General features: G+C 35.6%; 1 protein-coding gene across 1 annotated transcript in view; it reads left to right on the top strand.

The window, feature by feature from the left end:
* Positions 1-12491, top strand: part of OCIAD1 (OCIA domain containing 1) — a 12635-nt gene extending 144 nt beyond the window's left edge. The window contains exons 2-9 of the mRNA XM_010710215.2: positions 2-205; positions 526-610; positions 2365-2418; positions 2875-2922; positions 5932-6061; positions 8190-8395; positions 9741-9890; positions 11718-12491. Coding sequence (XP_010708517.1) covers positions 2-205; positions 526-610; positions 2365-2418; positions 2875-2922; positions 5932-6061; positions 8190-8395; positions 9741-9890; positions 11718-11755 — 915 coding nt within the window. The 3' untranslated portion in view covers positions 11756-12491. The remainder of the gene's footprint in view (position 1; positions 206-525; positions 611-2364; positions 2419-2874; positions 2923-5931; positions 6062-8189; positions 8396-9740; positions 9891-11717) is intronic.

Below are 12491 nucleotides of genomic sequence, written 5' to 3'. Positions count from 1 at the left end.
CCGTGCCCTTGAGGCCTGCTCGTCATCGACCTTGGCACCTCGCCGCAGGCCCCGGTCTCGGCGGAACGCGCAGGGATGGCGGGTGTCTCTACCCCAGGCCTTGTCTGTAGGGAGTGCCTCTGTCGGGCATCTCGCAGCTGCGGCCCGGCCGTGCTGGGTGCTGGTGGGAACGCGCTCGTGTCGTGGTGTTGCAGCCCTGACAAACGTAAGATGTTCAGTGAGCTGTCCAAATTCCTTAAATCGGGAGGCAGGTTGCAGAGTCCAAAGCTGCCTTTCCCAGAAAAAAGGAGCGGTCTGGATTTGAGCACCCACTGAATCTTCTCTCTTTTAATCTGTTTCATGGAAGTTTGTTTGTGGTTTTTTTTTTCTTTTTTTCTGGTGACATTATAGGCAGGAAGGTGCTAGTTTCTTCATCATAGCTGCATCAAAGTATGGACACTATGAGGTCTGAAAGTCACAAGTTTTTAGTTGAAGAATCCCCCTAAATCTTTTTGCTCTCTCTTTAATTGCTTTCCCCAATGAAAGAACACAGTTCCTAAGCACTATGTGCCTACAGAAGAGGAACGGAGGCTCCTCAAGGAGTGTGCTGAAGAGAGCGCCCGCTACCGAGGTGAGTCAGGTTTGATAGGACCTTTTCCCCCATTTTGACTAGGATGCGTTACATTCCTCTCACTAATGAGCTGCTGTTGGCATTCCAGCCTCCCAGTGTTTTTCCTAAGATTTCTTTCATTCCTAAAGCACTGTAGTTTTTGCACATCACAGTGAAAATTGAGGATGGTCTCTGATTTGTTAATCTTCCATTTAATTTCTACACCTGCATAGTTATTCGTGGTGATTTTATGTTTGACTCAAAATTTTTGTTTACCAATCGCTGTTTTAATTTCTTGTTACCATTTTATGTCATATGTACACTCACAATGCAGCATTTGTTTCCACTATAATGTGTAATCTGTCTTTCATGTCCAGAATATTTATGCTGGGCCTATAAATCATTTCTGAGCTCTGAAGGTTAAACTGAATTCCCCTGCAACAAGTTCTGCTAGATTTTTTAATGTAATTTTTTTTTTTTTAAACTTAGATTCAAATCTAAGCTGGCATTCTGTATCACAGAGAACTTGAACTTTTAGAAGATCTACCCTAGCATCTCTAAGACCATAGGGTTTTAAAGTTCAGTGGATTGGAGGGTTAAGTTGTCTTTGAAATGTTGCTTTAACCTCGCTTGTAAACCATGGAGCCCATACTTGTTCTTAAATGTGACATCTGGTCATGTTTACCTTAATGCATTGGTTGGATTCCTAATCTAGTTTACATTTTTCTGAATTTATGAAGGAAAAAGCAGCAGTTTGCAATGTGTATTTTAATGGTGTTGTAAAAATTAAAATTCTGTTTATTTTAACATAAGAACTTCATGAACAAATAGCGTGCTTCAAAACACTAAGAACTTAGTGCTGTTTACAATAAAAAAAAATCCCCTCAGGCCAAGTTAATGTAATTCACATAGTCTTTTTGTAACATCTATATTTGCAGACTTGCTTAAAATGTAATTTCATTATGAGTCCCCGTTGCCATTACCTTTAGCTTTGTCAACATTATTTCAGTGTTATATCTTGTGTGTTCTTGGTTCTACAAATAGTTTCAAAACAGTGTTATCTTCCAAATATTGTAATTGCTTGAAAGCTTTTGCTTCCTGCTATCTGTAGTCATTCAATACGATAAATTTGATGCAAACAGTCAAGCAGATTGTGACAGGTAGTAATGCAGTTCTATGTTCATTGGCTTCTCTGCATTTGACCCTACTCCAAAGCTGGGTAGCTTGATCCATAAACTACAAAAATAACCTGTTCCGTTATTTGATTGCTGATTGACTCTGTGATTTGATTGACTCTTCCGATTATCTCATTTTAATCCAATTATTTTGTGTCTCTTAGAGAACTGGAATTATTTATATGTTCTCAGATTAAAACAAAATGAAACCTTTTGGTTATCAACAATTTTTAGGGGCACTGGCCTCTATGCAGCCATCTCATCTAAAAGCCTGTATATGCTTTCAGATTTGAAGTGTTGCATTTTGATGCTGTAGCAGCTGTAGCCAGATGTCAGCACCTTGCCCCTTTACCCCAGCCGCAGCTGGCTCTTATATTTTAGGAAGCGTGAAGTCTGAGAGCAAGGTGACACCAATATTGCATAACTTGTAGCAGGTCTCAAAAGCTGGAATTGAGAACATTTCACAGTTTTTATAGTTTATTAATTGTGCATATATATTCTCATATAAATGAATTTAGTAAGACCTAGCGTCTCTCATTTTATTGTACATCTTGTTAATTACATTGAAAATTGTGTTGAAGTAACTTCTCTTCTTCACAGCTTTTCCTTTGGCTGCAGCAAGCATGCTAGCTACTAGTTTCTTAATCAAAAAAGGTAAGCTGTAAATACGCCTGGTTTTGTTTTTATTTGCTGAGATAAAACATTTCTGCTTAATAAGGATGCTATGATAATTTTAACTATGAGAGTTCAGACTCTTAAGCTAGATGGCGTGCACTTTCTGAAGCTAAAGAAGGAGAACTTTAAATTAAAACCAAATTCTTCCTCAGTCTATATTGCTCAACAAATACAATATCTCTGTGACTATGAAACATGTTCTACTGACTGTAGTGCTACTCTTTGTGGTATTAAAGAGCTAATTCTCAAGTTGTTAGAATTGTATTGAGAATTCCAGTGTTAGGTTTTCTTGCATTCTTTTGTTCTTTAAGTGTAAAAACGTTATCTACCACCCTTGGTATTATGCAATAGAATTCTCATTTTGCATTCATAGAACAGTCAATGTTTTTTCAACCTAATAACTTGTTATTTATTACTTTGATTTATCATTTTCAGGCATTCTAAGAGATAGCTCAAGATTTGGCTCCTTTACTAAAGTTGCATGTAAGTAAAAGCTGAGTACAGATTAGCTGGCATTTGTGACTTAGGTTCTGGAGTCTGTTACTCAGCTGTAACTCCCATGAGACCAGCTGGCTGAATGACTGTGACTTCACTCTCTGCTTAAATCAGTAAAACTCTGCTTGAAGATCGTGCCTACATGATCCAATATGTCCAATGAGTAAAGTTCACCTCCTGCAGTTGATTCTAACTAACTTCTTTGTGATGTTTCTTAAAAACAGCATATAATACTGAAAAACTACTGTACTGTATCAAGAGGCAGAGCAATTTGTCATATTCGAATTTGTGCAACAGATTTGGGACAAGTTTTGCTTTTTAGGCTTTCTATAAAGTTGTAAGATTGGAACTATTCTTGTCAAGTGTAATATGAAAATGTAAGATAAAAGCACTGTAAACAGACATTGTGTAAGTTTCCTTACTTATTTTCCTTTTCATTATGGTCTGCTAGGGATCAATATTTTTCTGTGATGGAGTTTAAAGATGAATTGGAAATTCGTCAGAAATAAATTCATGTTTAAGGAGGAGTGTGTGTAGGAACATAACCTGTTGCTATTAAGCATCTATTTGGAGTATTACAACTGAGAAGAACTAAGTAGAAATGCTCTTTTGACCTAGCTTTCATTTCCCTTGGCTGTGTAAACTTTGCAGGAGGAAAGAAACAAACACATGCAGTAACATTTTCTTCTGCTAGCGCCTGAACTGCATATGCTAGCAATTTGTGATGCTTCTATCAGAATGCCATTTTTGATGATGTTTGACAATATTTAGTATTTGCAGTATCTGTTCAATATTTTTGCTTTGGCAAGTAAAACTTGACGTTCTATAAAAGTTTGTAGGTCCAAATAATATCTCCTAAAATATCAGAAAAGTATACTGCTGCTGCAGTGAAGTTGGCTTGAAGGACTTTGCCAGGGTACACCCACCCCTCCCTTCCTAATTTGAAGGTCATTATTCATGTGCCTCACTTGTCCCATTCATGCTATTTTAGTGTTTTTTTTTTTTTTCCTGGATGTTCTGTTATACAATTATGGGAAGACAGCAGTTTCTCATGAATGATTTTGGATTAACTATAATAAAAATAATAATAATAATAAATTATCCGTTTGAATATAATACACGACAGTAAAACAGGAACTCACCATCTTGCCAATCTACTGAGATGCAGCCAGTTATAGCCAGTTATTATCACAGTTTACTTCAGTGGGAGGAGGGCAAAAGCCATGATTTGTGGTGAAGGAAGTATTGTTTAGGCAGATAAATGAATGTGAGAAACCAGGGCTGACATTTGTTTATGGAGAGTTCTACTTGCTTTTTTTGAGCACTAAACAGTACAAACATTTCTAATGAACAATAGAATTACTATTTCCCTGACACCTCCTACACACGTGTTGCTGAAGACCATGTTCCATTTATTTAGCAGAACTCAGTTTTGAAATGGACCAGACCAACTGTTCTTGAAACTGTGGCTATAAGCTGAAATACTTCTTGCTTATGTACACTGATGGACATACAGGCTTTCATTTTAAATGAGAAGAGCTTCCAAAAAAAGTGTGTTTTGGTTGGGTTTCAGTAGGTAGCTTCGTGCGGGTTAGCAGATACAGTTCTAGTGCTGGAATTTTGGGAGGATGTAGTTGTGGTTTAAAAGGCCTGAGTAAAGCAGGTCTCATTCCATCCTCATTGTTTAAGTCAGATGTGGCTGCTGTCTACAGGTTCTTCCTGGAAATTATTGCCAGCTCCACATGGTGTCTCACAGTTTTACTGTATTTCACTCTTGCAGTGAAATCTGCTTGAAGGAAGCAGCAGTTGTAATTATTTTTGTTTTCTTTTTCCTCCATAAGCTCTAAAAGAAGAGCATGTGCAATTTCAAGTACTGGTGCTAGCTCATAGTTGAGGTAAAACAACAATAAAACAGTTTAAGAGATCTTTTTTTCTTTTAGCATTTTAAGGGGTTTTAATTTTTCTGTCTGCGCGTGTTATGTATCTTGCATTTCCTTTTTCTTCCAAGCAGTTAAACCCCTACACTTCTTGTCAGTAAATATTTGTAACCTATGCTTTTGCTTGTGGCTTTTCTTTCCTTTGGAAAACATTTTTTAACCTTTTTGGAAAGTACAGGCTTTATAACAGGGATCACAATTTCAGTATGGTAGGGTAAAATTCCCTGCTATGTTGATTCCCAGGTAATATAATCTACTGTGTGATGGTCTTGAGGAATTAATGTTACTGGTAATTAACTCTTACCTGTCTTAAGGATTATTTAGTCTTTAGCCTTCATAGTTAGTAAATACTCCTTGCATCTGAAGCGATCTAGTCCTCTTCTACAAATAACAAAGATTCTTTTGATGGCCTCTGAGCTCTGCTCCTGTGTGCCCACTCATAAACCTGAAGGACCACTGATGGAAATCAGCAGCTTTCATTCCAGAAAAAAACTGCTGTGATCATTTAGACTTTTTGTCCTGCCTAGCAGGCAGGACATGCACTAAATTGAAAGCATTTGCCTTAAGATTGCAAGAGTTCCACCAATTCAGTTGTAAAACTAGTTCAATACTAGAGCCTAGTACAAAATATCATAGATTTGTCTTCATACTTTTCAAGATCTATCTGTTTCAATGGATTAAATTCTTACAGTATTCTACCTTTATTTACTCTTGACCATTTTATCATCTTTGATAGTCAATTGTTGTCTTTGGAGCTTGGGAAAAGCTGATTGTCACCTTTCAGTCATTAATTGTTATCTTAAATCACCCGATGCTCATGTCATGTTTAAGTCATTGTTATATATCTTCATTTAGCTCTTGCATTTGTTTTTAGTACCCTTTGTCTGCAGAAGTAGTAAAGAGATGATTACTGTATATATTTTTTTGTTTCAGATTGTCATCTGCTTTTATTCTCTTATTCAAGATGCTCAATAATTCATTTGGAATTATTTATTTTAAAACTACGTTGAATATTATCATTCAGTCTATGAAAACATCTTTTTTTCTTCTTTTAATAAAGTTGCTGGAATGTGTGGATACCTGGCTGGAAAGATATCCTACTTGCCAATCTGTAGCGAGAAATTCAAGAAGCTGAAGGACTCCCCAATAGGAGATGTTCTGCGACAGGCTCAGAGACACAGTTCACATTCGTAAGAATTTAATTCTCTTTTAAATGTAACACTTTTTTCTAGGATAAGACTTTTTAAAGACCGAAGAGATCGAGGCTGCACTGGCAGCTTTCAAAGATCTTCAGATCTGTACTTTCCCTCTTTCCCCTTCTGCCCCTTTCTACCACTTTCTGGAAGCTGTATCATCTGTATCAATTGACCAGCTATAAAAACGCACATTTTGAACTCAACACATAAAATAAATTACTTTGACAAATAGAAAAATAAAAATTTTACTTATGAAAATGTATTGCCTGTAAATTAAGATACGTTTGGTTTCCTGTGGAATTTACTTGTGCTAGTGTGACATCAGAAGTTGCCCTCCTCAATTGAAAAGTAAACTAAGTTAACTGAAATAAAATAGTGTTACCTTCTGGAAGCTTTTCTCATAGTTTAGTTTGATTTAAGTAGGAAGAGGGTGGAAATGATTTCAGTGTTTATCAAAGGAAAGAGCTCAGTAAACAATATCAGTGCAGGAAGAAGCATGGTGGTCAAACTTGTGGCTGTTTGTTTAAATCCTTTACATCTGTAACAAAGTTATGCTGTGCATATGAGAAACTCATCAAGTTCTTAAAACTATTTCCTGTTTTGTTCCAGAATGTTTTCTACCTCAACTGTTTTTTAATTACAAATTGCTTTTTGAATGTCTCACTTAAATCCTTGAATTAAAATCGAGAGAACAGTCTTTGGATAGGGAGTGGTAGCCCTGCTGCTTCTCTGTGCAAAGATTTGACAGATCTCTGTGTAGGACTTGATTAAATTCTTGATTACTTTAAGAATTAATATTTATCAGTTCTGTCTGCAAGGTTTACCTTTATTCTGAATTTTTTTTTATTTTTGATGAGTTTTAGTAATGACTGCTTAATACATCAAGTGTATAAACTCAGCTGGACCTTCTCCCCCACCATTCCACAGTTTTTAATAAGACTTTATCATGAGTGTTAGCTCTGCTCTAGGTGAGCAATCATCTCCTGCATGGTTGCACCTCTTAATCTTTTAGTAGTCCTTCCTTCAGTATCTGAGAAATCTATTTTATTTGCTACTTTGTACTTTTTTTCTTTCCCTGGTGAACCATGAGTTTAAATTCATTCAAATTACATTGTCACCCATGTATACTAGCTTTAAAGCCAGTGATAGAAATCGTTGCATTCTTATTTGTGGCCATTATACATCTGCTAATCAATGTGTAATTCTTTTTGCAGTTAAAAAGGAGCGGGGATTACATTGTTCTTTAATGTTGTGTTTGCAAATACTTTAAAAATATAGTGGAGAAAAAGATGGCTTAGCTGTGCATGTTTATGCAATATGCTATGTGAGAACAAAACAAATATTAACTGCAGTTCTTTGTATGAAGTTAAATATACAGATAAGCAAAAATTTAAAGTAAAAAATGAACAAAGAAAGACCGCAGTGGCACCAAGAGGATGGCATTATTGATAGACCTGACACATTACTCTGAAGTGATCTATCAGGCCGTTCTGAGTAGGTAGCATCAGGTATCAGTTTCAGGAGTATTTTTGCATGATCTTTTTCTTTCGAGAGAAAATTCATTAATGTTTCTTCTGAAAAATTAATTCAACAGCTCAGTAAACTGTTATGGTTTTGTTTCCCCAAGACAGATCTTATTTCTCCTTTTCTTTTGTTGTATATTATTGATCGATTATACCATTTGTAATAATAAACGGATTTTAACTGCAAATTCTTCCTAAAAGATCTTTAGAAATAACTGTTGTTTGCACGTTATTGCTTGTTACAAAGACACACCCTGTACTATTTGTGTCTGTTGTGTTTTCTCTGTCTGAAGAGTCCCTGAGGGAAAGGATTGTCATTTCTGTGTTTTAAAGTGCAAAACACTTTCTTTCTCTTTTGTCTTCTGATTTGGGGGATGAGTTCGGTTTTGGGGAAGAATCAAAGAGTGCTGGGGAAGGACACATAGAGACTTTTGCAGTGTTTAAAGAGAATACATTTTTTAAGGCAGTTCAGTTAATTTTACTGAAAACTAAACAGTTAAACAGGGTAAGTTCTTGAGCTGCACATAATGTTACTCATATAGTTTCATTTTAACGTTAGCTTTAAGTATTTAATATTTATTTTTTTTATTATTTTTCAGCTATTCCAGTCGAAAATCTGAATTTTCAGATACGCCTTCTCAATCATTTACTGAATCTTCTCCAAAAGCTGGATTCCCACTGTCTTCTGGCTATTCAGACGATTATAGTTCCACAGATAGAGCCCTCTCTAGTTACGAACCCGTTCCATTCAGTGCTTCCCTGAATGAATCTTCACCTACAGGAATTACTGATTATAATGTTCAAGGTGGGATCTGCCTTAATATTCAGCAATTTGTAGTAATCTTGCCTTTCTCTTGGCTCTCTCAGTAATATTGATTTCATCCCATGAAGTCATACATGGGATAATAGTGTTTTTCAGTGAAACACCTTGAAGTTCCTAGAATTGTTTTGAGACAGGAGGCAAATACATGTATTATTTTCTAACTGTAAGCCAAGTGCAGGTGCTTTTCTATTTTGTAGCTATAATTGCAAGTAAATGAATTTGCAAGGCTTAGTCTCTTAGGAAACTCAACCTGCAAAATACATGTTCTGACTTGAAGCTCTTTTTTATTTAAATTAAGATGAATGTGCCAGCCTTTTCATTGTGCTACATAAGCCACAGTCTCTACCATTTATCTGCTTGCCTTTCAGAATTATTTAATTTTCACTAATGATAGTGCTTAAACTGTATACTGCTGGTTCCATGACTTAAAGCTGTGTTTTTGTCTTTTATTTTTAATGTGATAAATGTTTAAGTTCTCTGAGAACTGAATGCAGATTGTATTCTCTCACGTGACAGCTGGTTTTCTCATGGAGAAGTAAAAGGGTTTTAAAGTACTGTTCTGTGCAGCTGTTCTCGTCAGTCCAGTATGAACTGTGTGCTTTGCTATTGCAAGGGAAACGTTATTCTCAAGTCTGACCTCTGTGGTATACAAAGGAGTCTGTTCCTATCCAATGCAGAGTTGCATATTTTGAATTAGTTTGGATTCTTAATTTCTTGATGGAAAATGTTTTGTTTCACACACAAAACAAAAAAAGCCTTTTTGTGCAACTCACTTTTAGTTATAGAAAAGTTTCATATGTTGATGTGTCAAGGGAATTATAATAATACTTCATCAGAAATAGCAATGATTTGTAAAGCCTTTATTATTACAAATGTAAATTGAAGTATATGGCAAGTGACATATGATTGTTGTGGTCCTCATCCTTTGAATTTGAAGACTTACTAAAAACACTTTAGATTCATCCAGATTTCTCTTCTCTACAGGTGTATCAAATGTATGTTGAGCATTAATCTTATATCAAGTGACCAGAACTCTTTTATCTATCAGGTACCATGTGCTTGTTAGGCTTTTCATTGGGTAAAATTACAAAACTAAGTTAAAATAGATCTAAACCAGATAAGCAAAATGAAAAGTGTAAAAGGAATGGATAAAAATGGATAAAAGGACCACATAGATTCTCAGTTGCGTTTAGAGTTGCAGCTGTCACGCTCATTTTCGTTTGTGATTGAGCTGTAATGAACTGGCATTCTGGAAAAGGCTGTGGACAAGTTTTGTTATATTATATATATACCATTCCCGGTATTTTTGTGTTTGTTGTGTTTGTAGAAGCTCCTCCAATTCCAGAAGAAAGTCGTAAAAAAAAAAGTGTCACGTATGAGGAATTAAGGAATAAACACAGAGAGACATATGAAGTAATGTCACCACTGAAGGCAGAAACTGCAGGCAAATTTCCCCAGGAAAGACCAGTTAAGGAAGGTACTGTGCTGATTTACACCAATACGTGGTAAATTCAAACAGTAGCAATTATTTTAAAGATAGTTACAAACCCAAAGCTCAATTCTGCCTGCTCTTCAAAAAACTTACAGTTGCAGTGTCTCCAGGTATGTGATATGCAATAGGGTCTTAGCAGAAATACCCATCTTCCAATAGCAAATAATAATTCTTCCTCTCTAGCTTGGTGCCAGACTCCGAAAATCTCATCTTTTTAATTAATTTATTTATTTTATTTTTTTAATACACTGAGCAATGCGTTTCAACAGAGATTTCTCTGAACTCTGAGCTTTACTAAAGAGTTTTAGCTATGGAAGGGGGGTGTGTGTTTCAGATAGCATTGTTCTCAAAGAATAGAGTACAGTTGATAGTTTTGGAGTGGGGGGTATTTATGAATTGTTTCTTGTGGAATTAGTGCATTTCTATAGTGGTATTGTTTGTAGAGATTCATTATTCTATATTAAAATGCAAAGGAAGGAAACAGTATTTAGCAACAGTATCGAGATTTGTTTTCACAACGAGAAACAAAAATGTACTCAACAAAATAAGAATGCAGTGCTCTGAAGAATAAGACTCCAATCAACTTTCTGACTTGAACAGTTGTTTTTAAAAGGAGACAGCAGTAGCAATTCACACTTACCTGCTCTAGAACTGTATTATTTAGTGTGACAGCTGTGAAAAAAGATATTACCAGTATAAGTGTTTTACCAGACTGCAAAACTATTAAGCTGTAATCATTTGGTTTTGTGTGCAGCAAAACCAAATGTCTTCTCAATGATAATGCAAAAAGATTTGTAAGAACAGATAATGTTGCCTATTGGGCATATTAGGTTGTAATAAATATATAAAAAGGTATGTAAATGCAAAAAGATCTGAAGCAGTAATAGTAAACTTTGGAACAGTGTTTTTTAGGAGTGTCAGTGTTATATATTTGTGAAATACTTTTTCCAGATTGTTTGCCTTCAGAAATAGTCTTCTAGTCTTGAAATAAAACTTAAAATTATTGGGCAAAAACTTAATTACATCATTAAGAGAATAACAGCCCCTTTTTTTTTCTTTATCATGTAACTCGGTCAAGTAAAACATTGAAGTTGTAGTTTTAGATTGTAAGTTCAATCAGCTGTCAGTTGATATACAGAATGTTTATTTTCAAGATATTTCTTCACAAACAGAAAACCACTAGAAACATCACTTAGGATTTCAAGTAGCATTCTGCAAGTCAGTGTCAGTTACAGACACTTTCCAGTTCACTTTCAGGGGAACATCTTTTCACTTACTGTCCATTTTTCAGTTATGCACAATGTATCTGAGTAAATTCTTAAAGACCAGTAGCCTGTTTTTTTCCTCTCTGACTCGCTTATATTCTAAAGGAAGCTGCCAAATAATAATGGCTGAGTGGTTTCCTAGTAGGGAGTGCTGATTTCACTTTGTTTGTGTTTTGAACTATCCTGAATCCATCCAATTGTGCACGTAACTACATTATGTAGCCACATATTTCTCGAAACATTTCTTGCCTGTTTCCTCCAATTGTCTTTGTTTCATCCACGTGTTGCATTTGTTTCCAAGTAATTACAAGTTCTGCAGGGCAGGATTGAGCACGGTGGGCCTCTGGACTGAGGATAAATTCTTAAAGAATAACGAATGAGCTCTTCTCCCCACTTATTCAAAAGTATCTTTAATTAGATATTTGTTGTGCTGTGACTGACGCTCTCCCCACTCAACACTTTCAATGACAGTGCACCATACCTTCTGACACTGTAATTTTTGCACTTAAAACTAATAACATGGTTACTGTTTCTTTCTCTTCTTTAGTTAAAGTAAATAAATATGGAGATACCTGGGACGAGTAAGAACTGGATGAAGAACTGAAGAAAATTCTCTTCTGTCAGCTCAGATGAGTTTCATCTATATTAGTCATGGATGCTGGCACATTTAGTGTTCTGCCAATCAAAGTTATTAATAAATTAGGAGAAAATCTCGACTTGCCAGAAGATGTAAAAGAATATATTTAGGCTTAACGTCATTTTTTGTTTTGCATAAATGGTGAGCCAGGCTGCTGTGAGGTGTCATGAATGTAAACCATTTGTGCTATTATTTAAGAATGAAGAAGGTAACTAGCAATAACTAATAAAAGTGTATAAGAAAGGGTAAAATGTATGTAAATAAAAGCAATTGCTTGTGTTGGGATGGGAAAAATGTCAAAATCTTCTGAAATTTTCAAAATTTGCATTAAAAGGTACCTGTAGAAATAACCTCTCACATTCTTTTGTTTGAAAATGATGTGTTGGAAACATTTGATCATACTTAATAGTGTTTGGAATAATACTGAATTATTTGGAGAAAAAAGGCTGAGGAACCTAGCCAAATACATGAGTAAGCATACTGAATTGGACTTTCCCTTTTTCAAAAGCGTTTCAGGGTGACAGCAGTATATTTGGACTGTTGTTCTGACTTGCACGTGTTGCACATTTAAGTGGATGGCTAAGCCAGACAGACTGGTAAGAATGTAAATGAGATCTTGACTGTTAGAGATAATTCTTGTGCATTAAATCTTCTTTTTTTTTGTGAGTGTCATGACAAAAAAAA

Source organism: Meleagris gallopavo, chromosome 4 (assembly GCF_000146605.3).
Source record: "Meleagris gallopavo isolate NT-WF06-2002-E0010 breed Aviagen turkey brand Nicholas breeding stock chromosome 4, Turkey_5.1, whole genome shotgun sequence".
In the NCBI taxonomy this organism is placed as follows: domain Eukaryota; kingdom Metazoa; phylum Chordata; class Aves; order Galliformes; family Phasianidae; genus Meleagris; species Meleagris gallopavo.
This window is presented reverse-complemented; position numbering and strand designations above follow the sequence as displayed.